The sequence below is a fragment of the Porites lutea genome, chromosome 11 (genome assembly GCF_958299795.1).
Source record: "Porites lutea chromosome 11, jaPorLute2.1, whole genome shotgun sequence".
Lineage (NCBI taxonomy): Eukaryota > Metazoa > Cnidaria > Anthozoa > Scleractinia > Poritidae > Porites > Porites lutea.
Genome location: NC_133211.1, coordinates 15,027,509 through 15,048,084, shown reverse-complemented (window position 1 = coordinate 15,048,084; position 20,576 = coordinate 15,027,509). Strand labels below are relative to the sequence as shown.

The window sequence follows — 20,576 nt, the reverse complement described above, 5'->3', positions numbered from 1 at the left end:
TAGCGAGTGCAATGTCAATAATTCAGGGAATATGTCAAACGCGTTTTCCTTCCGTGATCCCAGAAGCGGTAAGAACAAACGAGGCACAGTCCCGGTTTTTTTTAGAGCGACTTCTCAATACCTGGGAATGGGATGAATCACTGCCAACTCTGATGTAGGTTCTCAAATGATGAATTATGACTTTTGAAGAAATCCTAAAATTAATTTCGAAAAAAATTATGGTAACGAGTATCCGACTTTCAAATCTTGTTCAGAGTAGTGATTTCCTTTGTTTCCCCTTTATGAATTAATGACTATTTTCGTTACTGTAGGATTACCACCCGCTATGGCGTTCTATCCTTTAAATGTTCGTTACCACACTCGTGACGTCAGCAGGAGTAAAAACCCACCGGGGCGCATGGCAAATGTGCGGCCAGGCTTGGGCCCAGACGGAAGGCCTGGAGGTTCATTCAGGTTCAAAGGTCGATCAGACAGCTATATAGAATTTCCCAACAAAGGCCGACTGGATGCCCGTAACTCTATATCAATCCTAGCTTGGATAAATCCAGATGGACCCGTTGGTCCTATTTTCAATTACAAGCCTGATGGTTTTGGCGTTCACGTATGGATGGTCCGTCGACGCGTATTGCTTGTCCGTTTCGTGACACGAACACGGAGGTTTACAGCACCAATAACAACAAACCTTATTAAACCAAAGGCCTGGAATTTCATAACAGCTACCTATGATCAGCGTTCGGGCTTTGCCCGATTGTATATTGATTACCGAGAGGTTGCTCGGAAAAGGATCGGCCGGTTCCGACTAGCAACAAACTACCCTGTTCGAATGGGAGCCCGGATCGGTGATAAGCGTTATTTCCGCGGACGAATCACCTGCGTGCAAATATACGACGTTCCACTTCAACCGACACAGATTCAAGCTGCGAAAAGACTTTGTCTCAAGACAAGTAAGCGACAATTAATTTTTTTCTCTGTGTAGCCTAAAGTCAGTCTAACCGATATACCAAACGAAAGTGTAACCGATCTACCAAATGAAAGTAAACGTTGATAAACGACGAGATAACAAAAAAAACTATTCATACCGTGAAGATAAACAATTTATGACCACTGAGTAGTGTAAAAGATAGTAAGCTGTAAAACTAGTCGGTTACATATTGAGAGACCTAATATACATACTGACCGTATAATTTAGGTGACTGCCTGTTAAGCTAATCCACGTTTTTGAAAGAACTTCCTTTCTTTTGTGCCGTAATTAAAAATTTCCCGTTACCAGTTTACTTAGATGAGGCAGCGTGGCCGAGTTGTTAGAGCGCTGGACTTGTAATCCGGAAGCCCAGAGTTCAAGTCCCGCCCTGATCGCTTGCTGGATTTGTTCACGGTAGTCCCGAGTTCAAATACTCGACCACACTTGTTAAAAAGCCGACTGGTTTGCCTTCGGCCTGGTGGGATTCTTAACCTTGTTATTTTTATTCACCATTTCCACATAGACCAAAATGCACCTTGTTTACCCCCAAAATTTTGCATAACTATTGTCTTCGATTTCTCTTGGGACGACTGTAATACCCAGAAGAAATTGGGAACAATGGTTTCTGCAAAATTTTGGGGTGTAAAACGAGGTGCATTATAGTCTATGTGGAAATGGTGAATTTGATTTATTTGCCTCTGTCGTTTTCTCGGCCTCATTAGCGTTTGCGATAAATAAAATACCGTTGCCCAGGGTAAGTAGAGGAAATGTTATTGATATCGTTTGAATATGAACACTGTCACTTTCTTTCTCTCTCTTTAACAGAGGTTATAACTACACCTACAACACGTCCCACCCCAACCAAGCCAACGCCACCAAGACGTAAGTCACTAGATGCATTCCCAATATTTTTCTATAAAACGTCTTATTTTTGCTCTTAATTTAGGAGGGACTTTAACTTCATATCTCTTTAAACTTTTAACAAGTTAAATGTTTTTTTTTAAATAATATTAAGGAACTTAAGCAAAGGCGTTCTTGAGCGGCACGCTTGCCAACCGAAGTGAGGCCTTTTCTCTTTCAATAGAGAGGAGAAGTGTGACGTCACCTTACTATGGTAGCAAAATTTCTGGACCACAACAATGGGGAGCTTTTGCAACAGCAAAAAAGCAATAGGTTTAAATTGGAAAGAGAACAACTTTGCACATGCATCACGCTTTTTTGTACATTTCTTAGCCGTTGTTGCACGACTGCGACATGAAACTTCTTAATTTCACTCGCCCGCTTTATCGAGTAGGTGAGCACAACACAAAAAATTTTCTTTCTTTTTCTAAACCAAGATACGGTCCTTTCGGATTCAACCCAGAACATTTCGCCAACATTTGACAAATTGAATGAAACTGAATAAGATCGATGGAGTTAGAAACGACGTTTTAAGCGACGTTTTGATTTGTTATCATCTGGAAATTTTGCTTCTATGGCAACGTGACGTAACGACTTCTCCTCTCTGTATATACCTCGACGCTAACAAATTTGGTTTGTTAAGTTTCTTTACTCTTTTAGAGACGATTTGCCAGAAGGTTCGGGCAAAACCACTGCTCAAGAATGCAAAAAGTCCACTTCCGGTTGACGAGTGTCGCTCAAAATCGCCTTTGCTTAAGCCTCCTATTATGTATACAGGACGTGCATTCCAGCTAATGTTCAGTGAACATTTACTGCATTCTTACGGTTATCTCTTCATATTACTCATGTCGAAACTGACGGAAAAGAATGTTCTTAACTGACCTTCAGCCTGTGCTTAGGGTGTTTTCATGTTTTTTTGTTTGTTGGTTTTTCTTTTTTCATTCTCAGGCTTCTTAGTTGAGTTGACTGGAAAACTTCGGTTCTTTTCCTTAAATGTGACACGTGACCAAGAATTATTCGAGATTATATGATTTTGCCGTGTTGTGTTTCTTTTCAGCATGCCAAGCGAACTTGGATCTCGGTTTCCTGATTGACAATTCCTATAATATTAGACGAACTGGACGAAGTACATTCAAATTCCTGATACGTTACATCGCCAGGATTCTGTATTCTCTACGCATCTCCCAGCAAAACACTCGCGTAGGAATGTTAGCATATGCCTCAAGACCCAGGGTTTTGTTCAGGTTCAACCGGTTTTTTAAGGTTTCTAGAATACTGTCAGTGCTACGAAGAATCCGACTCCGAAGAGGATCTCTGAGGATTGGACGAGCACTGTACTCTGCTCGTAGGTACCTTTTTAGACGGAAGCGCCAGTGTGGACGCAAGCGCGTTCTCGTGGTGTTTGCAAGTGCGCGTTCAAGAGATCGTGTGCAGAGAGCCGCACGTTCTTTGAGGAGATATCGAGTTGAAATATTCGTGGTTGGTATCGGCACACAAGTTAAGAAGACGGAATTAATAAAAATTGCTTCCGACGGAAGGCACGTGTTTACAGCATCCCTCAGCACATTGCCTGCCGTGTTAAATACCATAAGAATGAGAGCATGTTCAGGTATGTTTTAATTCTTTGTATAGTGTTGCATTTTAGTTGAGTACGGTTTTTGGTGACAAATAATTTGCTCTTTAAGAATTACTTGCCAGCTTTGGGACAAAACCTTAAGTTGTACTTTGGCGTAACAAACTGGTCTTGTTTTTACGATTGCGGCTTTTGTAGTAAGTCCGTAGTGTACTAAGTAAACACTCCGACGACGTTTCTTACAGTTACTGGATCAGCTGCTGCAAGAGCTATATTCCCTCTCAGCGGCTTAACACGAGGACGAGACATCAGCATCAACCGCAATGCTGCTGCCAGACTTGTAAATGTCAAGCCAGCTCCGGGTCCTGATGGTCTTCCTCTTGGCTCTTTTCATCTGCAGGGCATAGCAAATAGCTACATTTACTTCCCAAACACAGGTTGCCTCGATACCAAAAATTCTCTTACCATAGTTTTATGGGTTTATCCGGAAGGAAGAGGACCTATATTTCATTACTTTCCCAAGGGCTGGGGAGTGCATTTGTGGTTGAAGGACACGCGCATTCTTCTAGTAAAGTTCGTGCCCAGGTCTTTGCAAACCATCACTGTTGTCACCAGCCGAAAAATAAGACCAAGAGCTTGGAACTACATAGCTGCGACTTATGACCACGTCACAGGCTTGGCCACGTTGTGGAATGACGCTATACCTATTTCTCAAAGAAATATTGGAAAAATACAGTTAGCCACAAATTATCCGGCAATATCAGGGAAGAAACTTAGAGATAGAAGGATATTCCGCGGTCGGATAGCGTGCCTGCAGATCTACGATCGTGCGCTAAATGGAAGGCAACTCAGATCCATCAAAAAGAAATGTTTTAGAGGTTTGTGGAGGTTATTGCAGTTGTTTGTTACTGTTATAAAGATTATCTTAAGCTTGACGATTTGTCAACACCAAGGCAACCACGAAAACATTGCACTCAATAATCTTTATCGGTGGAAAGAACTTCAAATGTACGAAACGTTGTTAGTATAACTTGCTCGCATTTCTTAAAAAAAATTATTATTTCCTCTGTTGATCATTTTAAGCGAAACATCAAAAAGGTAGAAAATATATTGGATTCCCACACGGCAATCATGTAAAGCAGTTGTAATTAGTTTTAGTTTTTAACGTGAGCTTAACTGATGATTTTCCCTGTATAAATGAAGATTTACATACCTACATACATACAATTAATTTTTATTTGGAGGTAGCACATACGTAGTGATTCTTCGTCTACAAGTCCTGGTCGAATTGGAATTTGGAAATGTTGGTTTTTGAGAAGAGGGGGAAAACCGGAGTACATGGAGAAAAACCTCCCAGTACAAAGGAGAGAACCAACAACAAACTCAACCCACGTACGGCTCAATCTCGTACTCGTACCCAGAGTCTTCTAGCTTTTTGGTCAGCGGTTAGCGCCAGCGAGGACTTCGCACAATAAGAATGATCATGAATAAGTTTTTCCGTGTTATATGAATGGTAACTAACCTGTAAAAATTAACGTTGTTCTTTTCGTTTCCTTTTTTCAGCGCGACCGACACCTACTCGTCCACCGCCAGGTCAGATTCTCCTTTTACACTTATTTTATTTTTTTTTTTAAGAGTAATTGTCTCCAGTTTTGGTTTTACGTTTAGAATTTGAATTTCTTTTCCGCAATCGAGGGTCGACTTTCCAAGCATAATTAAATCTGTAGGCATAAATAGCCCGATTTTCTCACTGCTTGTGGAATTCTTCCACCCAACGGGATTTAACATTTTCATTGTCCTCTTTCCTCTAACCAGTTCTTCCGCTTGTGGTAGCCATTTATCCGCTGGACAAAATAAATGGCGGACGCGACGTAAGTAGTCGTAAGTGCCCAAATGGACGAAGAGTCGGTGTAAAATTTGGTCCAGGCCCAGACGGCAGAAAAGATGGCGCTACTCAGTTCTATGGCAATTCTAAGAGTTACATAGAAATCCCAAATAACGGAAAACTAGACACTGTAGCCTCCATCTCCATTCTCACATGGGTGTATCACGAGGGTATCAAAGGTCCTATCGTTAACTACAGACCAGGACCGGGCTGGGGCGTGCATTTGTGGATGATAGGACCACGTACACTATTTGCCAGGTTCGTCCGCAGGGACGGTGTATTCACTAAGGCTGTGTTCATTACGAGCAGGAAGATACGCTACCGAGCTTGGAACTACATCGGTGCGACTTACGACTACAAGACTGGCGTGGCCAAACTTTGGGTGAACTCTAGGCTACTAGTAGCACAGAGCGTTGGCCGCTTCAGATTGGCTACAAATTATCCCATCAGAATTGGAGCACGTCGTGGCGATAAGCGCTACTTCAAAGGAAAGGTCTTTTGTGTGCAGATTTATAGCCGTGCCCTGAACCGGAAACAGATCTTAGCGGCTAGTTCAACCTGCTTTAAACGTCGTAAGTAATTTGTATTTGTGTTCAGGATAGACCTGAGGTAGAACAGACCAAATAAAAAAAAAAAGCACAAAAAAATATAAAGCAGGTGCTATTGACACTTTTATGTTCTTATCAGTCGCTCGAAAAGTGTGAGGTACATTTTTTCTATACATTTTTTGAAGAAAGTGAAGTTTAGTTAAAATTTATCACCTAAGCAACATGGCACCGAATAGTGATATTTCTATCATGCATCAATCAGTAACTGTCGAAATCAAATCCGTTCTGACGTTAAACCATTATCCTGCCTACTATAAAGATAAGCTTTTTCCAGAGTTCTATTCCTGGTAACCTTTGAAGGCTAAAAAAATGTTTTTAACCGGGGAACAGATTTTACCCTCAACACAGCTTTCAGATCTTAATTCCATCTATACCTGCCCAATTTCTTAAATTGCTAGTTACTCAGCTTAATATTTAATATGCCTTCTTTACAGTGCCTCCATTCACCAAACCAAGCTCCAAACCAAGAACAACACCGACCACACCTCGTCCCACCAGACCTCGCAAAGGTGAGATATAAATCAGTTATGAAACCCAGTAATTCATACAAGAGTTATTTAATGTGTTTGTGTTGGAAAGCAGTTGAGGTAAGGGAAGTGTTGTGTTTTCAAAAGGGCTTGGTTAAGCCCCGCCCGACTTTTGTCAAAGTAACAACTAATCAACCGAAAATCGAGGTGACGGTAGTGAATATGAACCGCACCTTTCCATTCCCTAGTGGGTACACATCTTGCGAACTGATTGCCTATTTAACACTTCTATTGATTTAGATTTGTATATGTAATAGCATGATTTGTAGTGATATTTGGCATAAATACCACGAGTGATACTTCAAAATTGTCATACGTCATTTCACGAGTTGTTAGGCGAGTGAAATTTGAGACAATTTTGAAATATCACGAGTGGTATTTACGCCAAATATCACCCACAAATCATGCTGTTAACTGTTTACACTACTACCCGTAGGAGGTTTGCAATTTTCACATGTAGGTATTTCAAATTAAGCTGAAATACCACTGCTCTAAGCCAATCAAATTGCAGAAATTTCTAATGTAGTAGTATAAAAATATAAAAAACATCGACCCTCTTATTTCATAAATGAATTTGTTTGCAGGACCCCTCAGAGTCTCTGCGTTTTATCCTCTGACTTCTAAAACAAGGAGCCGAGATATGAGCATGTTCGGAAACCCTCCAGGAAAACTTGGCTACGTTCGGTCAGCACCTGGTCCTGACAAGTTACCTGGTGGCTCGTACCAGTTCTATGGACGCCCAGACAGCTACATCGAGTTTCCAAACCGTGGAAAACTTGATACAAGATCATCGATCACAATTATTGCTTGGATCTACCATGAAGGACGTGCGGGACCTATCTTCAATTACATGCCGAACGGCTGGGGCGTTCATCTTTGGATGGTGACTCCAAACACGTTGTTCGTGCGCTACACACGTCGTCAAGGGAGAACCTTCACGGAGGCGCTTTCTAGTCGTAGGATAACACCGCGCAAGTGGCAGTACGTCGCCGCCACATATGATTACTTAACGGGTTACGCCAAATTGTACCTTGACAGTAGAGTAATAGCGCAAAAGAAGCTTGGAAGGATACGGCTTGCGACAAACTATCCCGTGAGGATGGGGGTCAGGAAAGGAGATCGGCGGTACTTTCGGGGAAGAATTTCTTGCGTAATGGTGTTTGACGTGGCGTTGAATCCTAATCAGATTGCACGCAGAAAGAAGAGATGCTTTAGACGTAAGTTTGCTGTCTATAAGTTTATCGGTAACACCACTTTATTCTTTTCGATGGAAAATCTTTTGTTTGAAATATTCAGCTAAAGAACCCGAAAGATTACCTCTAAAGGCAATTCAAAGATACAGATATTTGCCTCTCTGTGTCTTCGCTGGGGTCCTTTTTTCTCACTTTTTACCGCTGGCTTTGCTTTTTTGTAGGTGTTTATGTGTTACCGACTTCATTACTTTGTTAGCCTTTCGCAGCACTCACCTTGTTTATACGTGTCAAAAACCTAAAAAATACTACACTAACTCTTCTTTTTCTACGTTTTAATTTAAATTTATTTTTCTCCCTGAGTTATCCTCAAGAATCCTGTGCTTCGGGTTATTTTGCAGATACCTACATCCATTCATCCAAACATAACATGTTTAAGTAAACCAAGATTAAGGAAAATTTGCCAACCGAAAACTGAAAGATTTCATTTTTCAAACGATTCCAGTAAACTTAATCTTGGTCTTTTGTTTTGTATTAAACGTGTACTTGACCCCCCCAAAAATTGGAGTAAACAATTTTTAACTATGCTTAACTTAATATCAACTCTTAACCTTGTTTAAGCTTTGGTTGCTTCTGGAATGAAGCTCTTAGTTCTTGTCTTCCATCCTTTTAACGCCACTATACCGTATTTATCCTAGGTGGACCACCCGGACCAAGCGGAAAAGGTTAGACCATTTTATGTTTAAAAAGTTTGCAGTGGTTGAGCCACCATTATCGTGAAGAACTAAATAAACGTATAAGATTTTTTTAATGTTATTAACAAGACCCCCATAGTGGGGGTTCATTGGGCTGCCGACTGCCTTTTTTTAAGCTGGGGCTGTATAGTAATTTTAATAACAGGCAAGTTAGCCTCTTGAAGAAAGAAGCGATTGGCATTATTTTTAACAGGGACATTTCCACAATGCACACCCTTCCCTTATCCCTCAGCCCCGAAATATATAGCATCACAGTATAACGTAACGTATTTGATCTAACCGGAAATTCCGAACATTATTGTGTCGTTCTATGCTTATAAAACGTGACAGGGTCAACTTCTGATGTGTTAAATACTGTTATATAACAGTAATTTTCTGTTTATTAAAACTCGCAAAGGAAATTAAGTTTCAGTTTTATTTCTGTTGGATATTGCATTTACCTGTAAAGCCCTTCTAACGATCCAAGTGAATATGTTTCTATTTGATGGGGCGATCTACAAATAGCATATTCCTTTCTTGTGAGGAACGAGCTTTCACACGCAGGGAGAGAATTTTAACAAGTTGAAGCTTTTCCCGTGGGGACCGTGGGAGGGAATTATTTCTGCAGCTCCCGCGCAGGCTAACTGTATCATCGCATACTATATTTAGATCATCATTCGGCGAAGATATAGAGCCAATAACTCCACGCACTAATTCCATGTTCGTTCCAGTCAACTTCCAAATCTGTTCGCCAGACGACTTGAACGGACCTGTCCCCTCCCCGGAAAAATCAGCCCTATTTATGGGGGAGTGGACACCCAAAGCCTTCTGGGATATCCCTCCGCCATTTTGTCTTTTATCACCATAGAAAGAATGTTGCTTCTAATTTCTTGATTGGGCATTACCCTCACGGGTAGCGCAAAAATGATAAATACAAGACTGACAAATCGGTTCTTTTTTGTTTTGTCTGGTTTTGTTTTTTTTTCCTTTTTTACAGGTGAAGTCGATACATTTTTGTCGGCACGGACTGTAAAAAAATAAATAATGCCTCACTTTACAGTTGCCTGCTGCAGGAATATCCAGGCCTTGTTGGGAGCAAGGCTGTTTTGATAAAAATTTCACCTCATCTTTAAATGTAAATTATGCTCTTGTGACAAAAAATGACGCTGAGGTTTATTTTATGACAACAAAATCAGTGCCGGCCTCACTTCACCCAAATGCTAGGTTCCTTAGCACACAACTGAAAATTATTCTGTGGAGGTGAAAAAATTGGATGGGCATAAATAGCCACCAATGCAGAAGATAAATGTTACAGTAATGAAAATCAAGGCAGTTGAAATGACAATTTATGCAATTTCGAAAAGAAAGCCTCAACTGCATAAGTTACGTTTTCAACTGCGACGATCTTCTTTACATTATTTTATTTCTTCATCCTGCAGTTCAAATATATGAAATTCATAAAATTAATTATTTCAATACAGAAATGGTTTATATAAAATGCTTCAATGTTTTATTTGTTAAGCATTGCGTTTTGTTTTTCTTTTTTTTTTTACAGTTTGCAAACCCAAGATCGACCTGACTTTTGTAGTGGACGCCTGCAGCGAAAACGTGCGTTTCACAAAAGCAAACTTCCTTCGAGTTAAGAACTTCCTAGTACGTTTAGTTGGCGAGTTCCGCCTATCGATCAGAAGCGTTCGAACAAGCCTAGTACTGTACGCACAGGCGCCCAAACTTGTCATCAGGTTCAGCTCGAAAAAGTCCTATGTCATCAGGCTGATAAGGGCCATGAAGCTTGTGTGTGGTGCACGATATACCGGAGCTGCCCTACAGTACTCTTACACGAACATCATACGGCGGAGCTCCAGAAAAAGGGTCCTTGTTTTGTTAACAACGGGCGGCTCTAAAGACGACGTTCGTAGAGCAGCTACTCTGCTACAACGCTCACGAACAGAGACATTTTGTGTGGGAATAGGAAGACGTTACAGTCTGAGCGAGTTGCAATATATCGCCTCCGACAGAAGACATGTTTATACAGCGGCCTTCAGAAATTTAGGTTCTCTTGTCAGCCTAATCAAAAGGAAGATCTGCAAATCAGGTTTGCCAGAGATTTTCCATTATCCGGTCAGTGATCAGCCCTTTTTAACTTGTCGTAGAGGGTTTTTTAATTTTTAAAGAAGTCTAGTTGTACTGAAAGTACCTCAGTCATCCTGTGTTTCTAGAAACACATTTATTACTATCGGTGCACAATGCTCAAAGAGAGATTTCAAGAAAGCTAAGCAAGGAACGTTAACGTAGAGAATTGTTTTAAAATCACAAAGTTGGTGAAGCAAAGAGTAAAAACTCGCTAGTGTTGTTGGTTTCATTTTTCATCATGATCGCTTTTGCTATTTTGGCAAGAGTACGCTTTTTCTGATACGCATCAATTCTAAGGCCTTTGTCACATCAAGCCAGCTTCGCAGAACAATGAACAATGAAGCTTCATGAACAATCAACTAATTATTTTCAAAGACATGTCTCGACTCGTCCCCCACTCTGCGATTGCCGACACAAACTCGCATTCTCGAGCATGCCCTCAATAACGGGAGTTAATTTTGTTCATTATTTTCCTTTATCGTCTTAAATATGTTGTTTAATTATTTTATTTTATAGATATGTTCATACCGCCGACTAAACCAACCCAACGATCTATGCGACCAATTCCTCCCCGACCACTCAGGCCTACTGTACGACCTGCTAATCGTAAGTAATAATGTTAGTTTACTGAATTTTTCCTTTCTGGCGTGCATTACCGCGAACATTGCAAATAAAATTGCTTTTTTTGAAGGTTTGTTGATCTTCAGTTTTCTTGAGCCTGTGACTTGAGCGCATTTTTTTTTTTTTCGTTACTAAAACCATCCGAGGAAACGTACGTTACTCCATTGCTGTTGTGTAATAGTTCTTGGAAACTCCTTTTTTCCATCGATTCTCATTAAAACACCCACATGATAAGAAAATAATTTTGAGAGGAGCCCCCCCCCCCCCGGCACATTGTTTTATTTTCAAATTACAACTTCTCTCTCTTTTTTGGAAATATTGTAGCACCTGTGCGGGCTCTGGCTATTTATCCTTTGATGAGAGTAACCAGGGCAAAAGACATCAGTCTTAACAGCAACCCCGCAGGAATTATGGGAAAAGTGGGAACTAACACCGGACCCGATGGTCGACCGGACACCTCCCACGAATTTTTTGGTCGCAAGAACAGCTACATCATATTCCCTAATAAAGGGCGTTTGGATGCAATGAGAGCAATTACGTTACTCGCATGGGTGTTTACAAAGGGAGAAGGACCCATCTTTAGTTACGGAGTTGACTTCTCTGTTTGTCGTCAAAGCAGTATATGTATGGAGATTTTTCAACGTGGCTCACAAAACGGTGCAGTTGATCGACTGCGAGCACCAAGGATAATCAATTATCGAAGGTGGCAGTTTGTTGGCGTCACATATGAGCAGCGAACGGGTGAAGCGAAAATCTTTGTTGACAGAAAGTTTGTTGCTCGTAAACAGCTGAAAAAAGTTCTCCTTCGTACCAATGCACGTCAGGCGTCTATGGGAGCTGTTGGTCAGCGGTATTTCCGGGGCAGAATCTCTTGTATGCAAGTGTATGGACATGCTCTAACATCGTTACAGATTATTAGGCGAAAAGCAAGGTGCTTTAAAGGTAAACAATAACTGATTTGTTAGTCCCCTTAGGATCAATGTTCTGGCCAGTTCGATAACAAAAAACTGGTAGCCGGTGTTCAGTATAGTCTATTCGTTCTGAACCTTTTGACATATTATAATACTTTACTGAAATTGAGAATCCAACTGGAAGGAAACAAATGCGAAGTGTACCAGCTGCTGTTTCGCGAGGCATGGGAGTGTTGTTGTTTTTCACTACAAACGTCATCCTTGCAACTGAATCTTTATTCGGTGATAAACAGACTTCATCAACTGAGTTAATGGAACTTGAATTTTGTATTTTACTCCCCACCGACATCAACACCACATTTTTGTTTGTTCTTTTTGTAATTAACCCCACCCTCATTCCTTTCATAACACCAACCGGTACTTTTTACTTTCTTACTTACGCTGTCTCACAGCTTCCTTGCAAACAAACCAGTTTATACTACATACTCAAGTCAGTGGTGTGACTTTGTCTTTACATTTTAGGAGTATATCCACTTCCTGCTCCTGTTCAACCCACGCGTCCAATGCGTCCCCGTCCAACTTCTACCTCAAAACCTGGTACGTATTTGATAATTATTCGCCGTCGTAATAATCTTATGCAGTGCTAGTTTTTAGTCTCCGGGGTTTTGTCTTCAACGCGAGACCAAGTTTGCTGTCCTCATTTTCTTTGGCTCTTGGACCAGTGCAGACACATACTTTCCCTGTCACATCTGCAGAAATGAAAAATTTCGTAGCGGGTACAACACCACCTTTGCTTTGAAGTTTTGTTAGACTTAAAGGCCACTTCACCTCACTTCTCAAAACTAGAAACCACTTGATTATTGAACATTTTAACGTCATTTCTACGGTCTATTAGAGAATAGATTATGGAAAATTGTTGTCTATTTGTTAAAAAGACCATAAATATGATCTAAAAGCAAGTGTTTATCTGGATTTTTTCAAAGGAAATTGTCTTAGGAGTTTGTAATTCTGTATTATTTTAGACATACAAATATCAATTGTGGAATGAAATCAGCTCTTTTTCGCTTGATAGCATTCTTGTGAAATAGCTCGCCACCAACAGATGGTTCCTCATTATTTTTTGTTTAGTTCATCCCCGAGCACAAGCTATTTATCCTCTGTCTCAGCGGACTCGTACCCGTGACGTAGGCTTGTATAGTAATCCTCCGGGAACTGCTCGCAACATCCGATACGCGCCAGGTCCTGACAGGAGACAAAACACTGCAACACAATTCGTTGGAAGATCAAGCAGCTACATTGAGTTTCCCAATAAGGGAAGACTGGATACTAAACGTTCCATTTCCCTCTTGGCATGGATATATCATGAGGGACGCGCGGGTCCCATCTTCAATTATATGCCCAATGGCTGGGGCGTTCACTTCTGGATGACGTCTCCTAGAACGCTGTTTGTACGTTTCACGCGCCGACGCGGACGGCGTTTCACTGCAGCAGTGTTCAGCAGGAGAATTCTGCGTCGCCAGTGGCAGTACGTGGGAGCAACCTATGACTTTAGGAAGAAAACTGCTAAGCTCTTTATAAGCAGGCGGTTTGTCGCACGTAAACGTATCGGGCGTATACGATTGGCAACAAATTATCCTGTTAGGATGGGATCCCGGATAGGTGATAGACGTTACTTCAGGGGACGTATCTCTTGTATGCAAGTTTACGATCAGGCGCTGACGACATCGCAGATTTTGCGGCGAAAGAAGAGGTGCTTTACTCGAGGTAACGGTTTAATGCAGATGACCTTTTTAAGCCTTATTTGCACTTTATGCTTCATTAGGATACCCACCCCATTCTGTGGTGGAACCATAAAAATATGAACTCCAGACTTTGCCATAGTATAGCACAGCACCTGTTCCCAGTTTTTCTTTGGTCACTTCAATTTGACGAAAACACATCGCATCAAGAGAAGGTCTGGGACGAAAATCGCGGAGTGTATCATGAACTGCTGCTTTGTCCTTCCTGACACTTCCTGGACAAGCCTAGTAACTTCCTCGGACTTTATCTTTATGGGAAAAAAAAGTAGGAACTAATAACGCGTTTCACGCGGTACATTTAGTTATTAGAACGTAGCGCGAGTACTTGCCCTATATAAGTGCAACTGGGTAACCATGAAAAAATCTGTATTTACGCACGCACTTGCGTAAATAAGATGACGTGTTCAGTTTTGTCTTTGAGACTCGCATTTTCGTCTCTTTTTCTCAACTAAGTTTCCAATAATCGAAGACAATGATGAAGGGTTTTCTAAAGGAAAAGAAGGTATGGTAAATTTGCGCATTTGCCTTGCAACAATTCTGCAGTTAATATTATTATTTTAATTGTTGTCTTGTAAAACTGTTTTGCCAGGTCCTGTTATTGTGCCACCAGTTATCCGCCCAGCTGGGCCAGGTAAATGTCAAATTATTCTTCTCGTTTATTTTCTTTTCCGTTGCAATAGAAACCTCTATAGTATAGTTTGGGAGTAAATATTGGGGCTTAAATCGGTTTAACCGTTGAATAATTTGTCCTTTCCTTTGCATGTAACGTCTATCCTTCTAGGCATAAAGGTACATCATTTTTCATGTCTGAAGGGAGGGAGGTTGTGAATGTCAGGCGAGTTATCTACCCCAGGGAGTTTCTGGCTGAAACCAAGGGATTGGGGAGACGCGAGAAAAGACGTTATCCTTCGTAACTCACCGCTCCTTAGCCTCGTCCTAATTCTTCTCGTCCCCATGTTTTCCCACGAGTATGGAGTGATAGGGAGTACTTCAGGGGAGAAATTCCAGGAAGAAAATGACTGCAAGCACTCGCTTGCATGCGTACTTAATATAGAGGAACAAATCACCTGAGAGATCACGTCATCTACATATGCAATAAGCTATTAGTAAAAGCTAATACTTATTACTTTTGCATAGGCACAAAAGTAAAAAAGAGCTTAACAACATGTTTTTGTTTTCTTACCCAGTTTGCCAAGCGTGTATTGACCTTGCGTTTGTAATTGACGCATCTGGCAGTATCGAAGCCTCAGGGCGTGGAAACTTCAAACGTTGTCTCAACTTCGTAAAAAGATTGGTTGCTTCCTTTAAAATTTCACCCCGGTACGCGCGTGTCGGGGCAGTGGTGTATTCCTCAAAAGCGAGAAAGATGTTTGGTTTCAAACGATATTTCAAGAAGAGGGAACTGATGAAAGCTATTGACCGAATTCCCTATCTTCGGCGTGGCACGAGAACAGGCTACGCCTTGTGGTATGCACAGCGGTATCTTTTCAGAGGTCAGCGACGGCGTTGTAAGCGTATATTGATTGTGATGACTGACGGAAGATCCAGTGACCGAGTGCGTAGCAGAGCAAAAGCACTACATCGCTCAGGCATCAACACATTTGCCATTGGTATTGGCAAAAACTACAATATGAGACAATTGATACAGATAGCGTCTTCCAAGAGAAATGTTTATGTGGCCAGATTTAGAAACCTTCCAAATATTTTACGAGTCATAAAGTCAAAAGCTTGCAAAGGTAAGCTATTAATATATTTCAGATACACTATAGGGTGTAGTAGTATTTCTACTGTTTTCCTCCACCACCACTACCACCACATTTCTATTAGTTTCCCTTCACTAACACCACCACCACCGCATTTCTATCGTTTTCTTTCCACTACCACCGCCACGACATTTCTATTGTTTTCCGTCCACCACCACCACTACCGAATTTCTGTTGTTTGTCCTCCACTACCACCACGACTACATTTCTGTGTTTGGGGACATTTCAAGTAGAATAGCCGTTTGACCTTTTCAAAACAAAACCGCAAGCATGCTAACAAATGTGGGTAAATAGCAATAACTTAGCTAATACTCTTTTAACCTCTCTTTTCAAATGCCTTTATTAAAGTCTTAAACCTAATTTCAGCCGCCAGACCTGCTCCTAGACCTACCTCCAGGCCTCCTATTAGACCTCCGATCAGACCTCCTGTACGTCCTCCTGTTCGACCACCGGTCAGACCTAAGCCTCGACCTCGTAAGTGTGCTCTATATAATTAAGGTTACATTGCTTTTTTGCATATGGCTTAATATGTTAAATGGGTAATCATAATTTCCTGAGCTTTTATTAAAAGCTGACACCAGTTTTTCCATCAATAGTTGGAGACTGCCATCCGTTATGCATAGTTTCTTTTTATCATGGCCGCCAAAGGTAACGGTCGCTGGAAATCTACTGCTAATAGACCAGGGGATGACACGATTTGCTGACCTAAACTATGTTTATATTACGCTGATAAATATTGCAAGAGCATAAATGTAGCCAGGGTGACTGCGAGCCCGAGACAGTGTGTTGGTGTGGGCGAAAAAACCTTTTCGGAGTTGATAGTTGGATTTGTCCATTTGTATTTCTCTGTAGATCATATTTTGATGGAAAAGCAATTAAATATTTCGCAATGTTGTAAATTAATTTTTTCCTCGTTACATACGTTAATTAGCACTCTAAAATGTTCTTATTGAATATTTCAAAATGTTGTAAGTTAATTTTTCATTTGTTACATACGTTAATTAGCACTCTAAAATGCTCTTATTGAATATTTCAAAATGTTGTAAGTTAGTTTTTGACTTGTTTCATACGTTAGTAGCACTCTAAAATGCTATCTTTTTATGGCAGTTGACTAAGTAATGCTCTGGCAGTTAAAAATTGTTATCCTTCCTGTTCAGGTCCAGTGCGTGCATCTGCGGTCTATCCTCTGACGTCAAAAACACGTGGTCGAGATGTCAGCTTGTTCGGTAACCAACCAGGAATCATCAGGGATGCTAGACTAGCTCCAGGTCCTGACGGAAAGCCTCTAGGCTCCTATCAATTCTTTGGTCGGTCAAGTAGCTACATCGAATATCCCAATCGAGGGAAGATAGATACGAAGCGCTCCATCACTCTCTTGGCCTGGATTTACCATCAGGGACGTGCGGGGCCCATCTTCAATTACATGCGAAATGGCTGGGGCGTGCACTTTTGGATGATCTCTCCCAGAACGCTGTTTGTGCGGTTCACGCGTCGTAGAAGACGCCGTTTCACTAAAGCAGTGTTAAGTAGAAAAGTGGTAACTCAGAGATGGCAGTTTGTCGGTGCGACGTATAACGGACGGACAGGACGAGCGAAATTGTTTGTCAATAAAAGATTTACAGCAAGTAAATATATCGGGCGAATACGACTCGCCACTAACTACCCAGCAAGGATGGGAGCTCGTATTGGTGACCGGAGGTATTTCCGTGGTCGAATCAGCTGTATGCAGGTATACGACAGGGCTCTCACTACAAGGCAAATACTGCGCAGAAAGAGGAGATGCTTCAGGAAAGGTATACCTTTCGTTATATTATGACCCATTTTGGGAATTTGAATTAGTTTTCTCTAGTGTTAAAAGCGAAAGCCAGGGAGATAAAATGTTATATTTTCTCATTTTCCAACTCTACATACATTTACACTCGAATGCATTTACTAAACAAAACAAACAACGTCTGCTATCAGCGGGTTACTATTTCCTCATTTGTGTCTAAAATACGTTTTTAGATAGCTCTTTCGGACTGACTGTCTTCTTTATCTACTCTTTTCCTTTTTTAGGGCCAGTTGTCGTTCCTGGAGTTCCCAGTTTACCAATTCGTCCGGCGGGAAAAGGTACTTAAATTTCTCACTTTTATTTCAATTGAAACATGTTTCCCTTGTACTAGTGGGGAGTGCCTGAAGGCCTTCTAAACGTAGGCAGGCATCAGGGTCCCATCTCTTTTTTAACTGTACCTTTTTACTATCAGAGACGATTATGGAGCCAAGCTCTAAATTGGGCCATTCCAATGAAACATTCGGCTGTGTGTATCTTAGGATTTTCGCCCTTAAGAGCGAAAGGATTAACTTATTAATGGGCCATTTTCACTATGACGACATTTGACTGCAACTGCCAGAGTTCATCTCGTTTTTGCTTTCTCATTTAAATTTTTCAATCCCTCTACGGTTTAAAACATAACAGCCCTAATTTCTGCACTTAAGAAAACAACAGCGAATTAAAGGATTCTGGTGGTCGTAGAAACATGACATCATCGTGCAATTGTCCCATTCTTGGCAGTCTCCTTTGATGTCTCGCTTAGAGAGAGTTCAGTATACTGTTATATGCTCATTTTCCAGTTCTCTACATTGGCGTTGTATATGGCCAGTTTTAGTAGTTAAACAGAATAGTTTTCCTCACCGGTAGTCAGACTTGCCCAAGACAGAATAATGTCATTACGCAGGGGTACGGTGCAGGGGTAGCACTTATTATTTCAAAGTTCCTATCATATTATCGCAATTTGCTAAAAGTAAAAATCAGTCAACAAAAACAGACGTTCAACGCGTCAGGACTGTTGAGATATCTATGTCTTTTCAGTCATTATCATTGACGGAGTAATAGCCTGACAAATTCGCGACGCAACCACTTGTTTCTCCGCGAAATGACATCTGAGTAATCACTGCAGAAATTCCATACTGATGACGTGTCACAACCCAGATCTGGGTGGTGCTTCTGATTGGTTGAAGCAAATTTACCACGCGGCACGACCAATCAAAAGCACTACCCTGATCTGGATAGTGACACACCATCAATATGGAATTTCTGCAATCTTTTCTCAGACGTCATTTCGCGGAGAAACAAGTGATGGCGTCGCGAAATGTCGGCTGTTTTTTCATGCTACGGAAAAAGTCCTTTCTAAATTTATCAAAGATAATGACTTGGGTTAAAAGCTGTTTACTGTAAGAAATGGCACACACAAAACTCTGACTTAAAATGTATTGATGTTAATTTACAGTTTGCAAAGCAAAGGTTGACCTGGCCTTTGTCATCGACGGTTCTGGGAGTATTGAATCCTATGGGAGAGGAAATTTCAAGCGCTGCCTTAACTTTGTGAAGCGAATGGTTGTGTCCTTCAAGATCTCCAAGGGACTCACGCGTATAGGCATTGTTCTATTCTCATTTCGCCCTCACCTTATATTTAACTTCAATACCTATAGCAGAAAACGAGATATTCTTCGAGCCATTAACAACATCAAATATCCAAGCGGAGGCACTAGGACAGGATTAGCAATGTCTTATGCACAGCGGACTCTCTTTAAGATCAGGAGCAGTAGTAGTAAGTGTGTAATGATCGTGATGACTGATGGCCGTTCCCAGGACCGAGTGGGCAGACCCGCATGGGCGCTGAAAAGGCGTGGTATCAAGATATTTGCTATAGGTATCGGAAAGCATTACAACTTGCCGCAGCTCCTCAAGATTGCTTCATCCAAAAGACATGTTTATACGGCAGGATTTAGAAATTTGGCCTCAATTGTAAGAGTTATCAAGAAAAAGGCTTGCTCAGGTAAAATGTGCTTTGTCAGTTAAATATCATTCATTAGACTTTTCTATTCCGGTTGTCGTGAAAAAGGAATCATAATGGTTAATCTACTAGTCCGACGAAATTTCTGTTATTGCCGCTACCGTTAATATTATTTTGTTTGAGAAAAATTGACTGACCGAGATTTGATCAACCTGACGCCATGTGATTATCATGCCTTGTATTAGACAAGCTTCTCTTGTATCTCCAGGTGCGGGCAAGCCAAGCAAACCAGCAAAGCCCAACCGTCCATCACGTGAGTACCATCAAATTTGTCTACTTGCATCTTTGCTATACCGCAACGTGACCGCATGTCGAGGTTTGCGCGCTAGATAAACTCTCTTTGTTTCATTCAGTGGCGGGCGCTAAAATGAAAATCCAGCAAATCGTACAATCGAAGAGCTCTTTAATTTATGATTCAAGTTAATTACAAGTTCTGTATCACAGTTAATGGTCATCGAGCGCTTCCTCATAACCTGTTGAAAGGGCCTCATGCATGATTAGGCAAAACTTCGAAACTTTACCAATTTCAAAACGAGGTTTGGTCGTGAAATTTGCTCGCGGACGGACTTAAACATGTATAAGAGATGAATTAAGGGTTTAGGTTCCTAGAGGCATCAGTTGAGATAAAATACAATGAATTGGTTTTATCGGTTAGATTGATTAGCAGCAGATTGGGGACCACCGTAGGAGGGTTGTGAAGCTAACGTTTGGAGCCCTCGAATCGTCAGCCATTTTTCAGTTAGTGAGACAACCCTCCTACGGTGGCCAACCTACTTAGTGAACCCAGTTGATAAAAGCAATTCTTTGCGCTAAAAGTATAAGCTGTTTATTTCAAAAATGAGAGTAACGATAATAATGTATGTTTTTGTGGGTTCGAATCTCGTCAAACTTGAACTGCGTTGTCCCACTATTATTCGTGATCGTGTTTATAACGAATATTACGTATTTCTCTAAAGTAAAGTGTGGTATAAACTATGTTTTCCTTTGCTTCCTCTATCCTTTATATGTACTAAGCAGTTAAAGACGAGCCACTAACAAATGATACTAATCTTTCAAAGGTAACGTTCGTGCCATAGCCATTTACCCGCTTTCATACCGAACCAAGGGAAAAGATATCGGCGTTTTCTCAAACCCATCC

The 20,576-nt window shown here is 41.1% G+C and overlaps 1 protein-coding gene across 1 annotated transcript in view; it reads left to right on the top strand.

The window, feature by feature from the left end:
* The window catches only part of LOC140953249 (uncharacterized), a 101,877-nt gene that overhangs the window by 47,708 nt on the left and 33,593 nt on the right, over positions 1-20,576 (top strand). Inside the window, exons 53-74 of the mRNA XM_073402749.1 lie at positions 312-944; positions 1,787-1,843; positions 2,919-3,470; positions 3,680-4,312; positions 4,998-5,027; positions 5,250-5,891; positions 6,362-6,436; positions 7,039-7,671; positions 8,343-8,369; positions 9,934-10,473; positions 11,028-11,117; positions 11,457-12,074; positions 12,566-12,640; positions 13,172-13,807; positions 14,432-14,473; positions 15,030-15,614; positions 15,972-16,079; positions 16,763-17,398; positions 17,661-17,714; positions 18,872-19,438; positions 19,647-19,754; positions 20,497-20,576. The exon at positions 20,497-20,576 is cut by the window's right edge and continues 556 nt beyond it. Coding sequence (XP_073258850.1) covers positions 312-944; positions 1,787-1,843; positions 2,919-3,470; positions 3,680-4,312; positions 4,998-5,027; positions 5,250-5,891; positions 6,362-6,436; positions 7,039-7,671; positions 8,343-8,369; positions 9,934-10,473; positions 11,028-11,117; positions 11,457-12,074; positions 12,566-12,640; positions 13,172-13,807; positions 14,432-14,473; positions 15,030-15,614; positions 15,972-16,079; positions 16,763-17,398; positions 17,661-17,714; positions 18,872-19,438; positions 19,647-19,754; positions 20,497-20,576 — 7,421 coding nt within the window. The remainder of the gene's footprint in view (positions 1-311; positions 945-1,786; positions 1,844-2,918; positions 3,471-3,679; positions 4,313-4,997; positions 5,028-5,249; positions 5,892-6,361; positions 6,437-7,038; positions 7,672-8,342; positions 8,370-9,933; positions 10,474-11,027; positions 11,118-11,456; positions 12,075-12,565; positions 12,641-13,171; positions 13,808-14,431; positions 14,474-15,029; positions 15,615-15,971; positions 16,080-16,762; positions 17,399-17,660; positions 17,715-18,871; positions 19,439-19,646; positions 19,755-20,496) is intronic.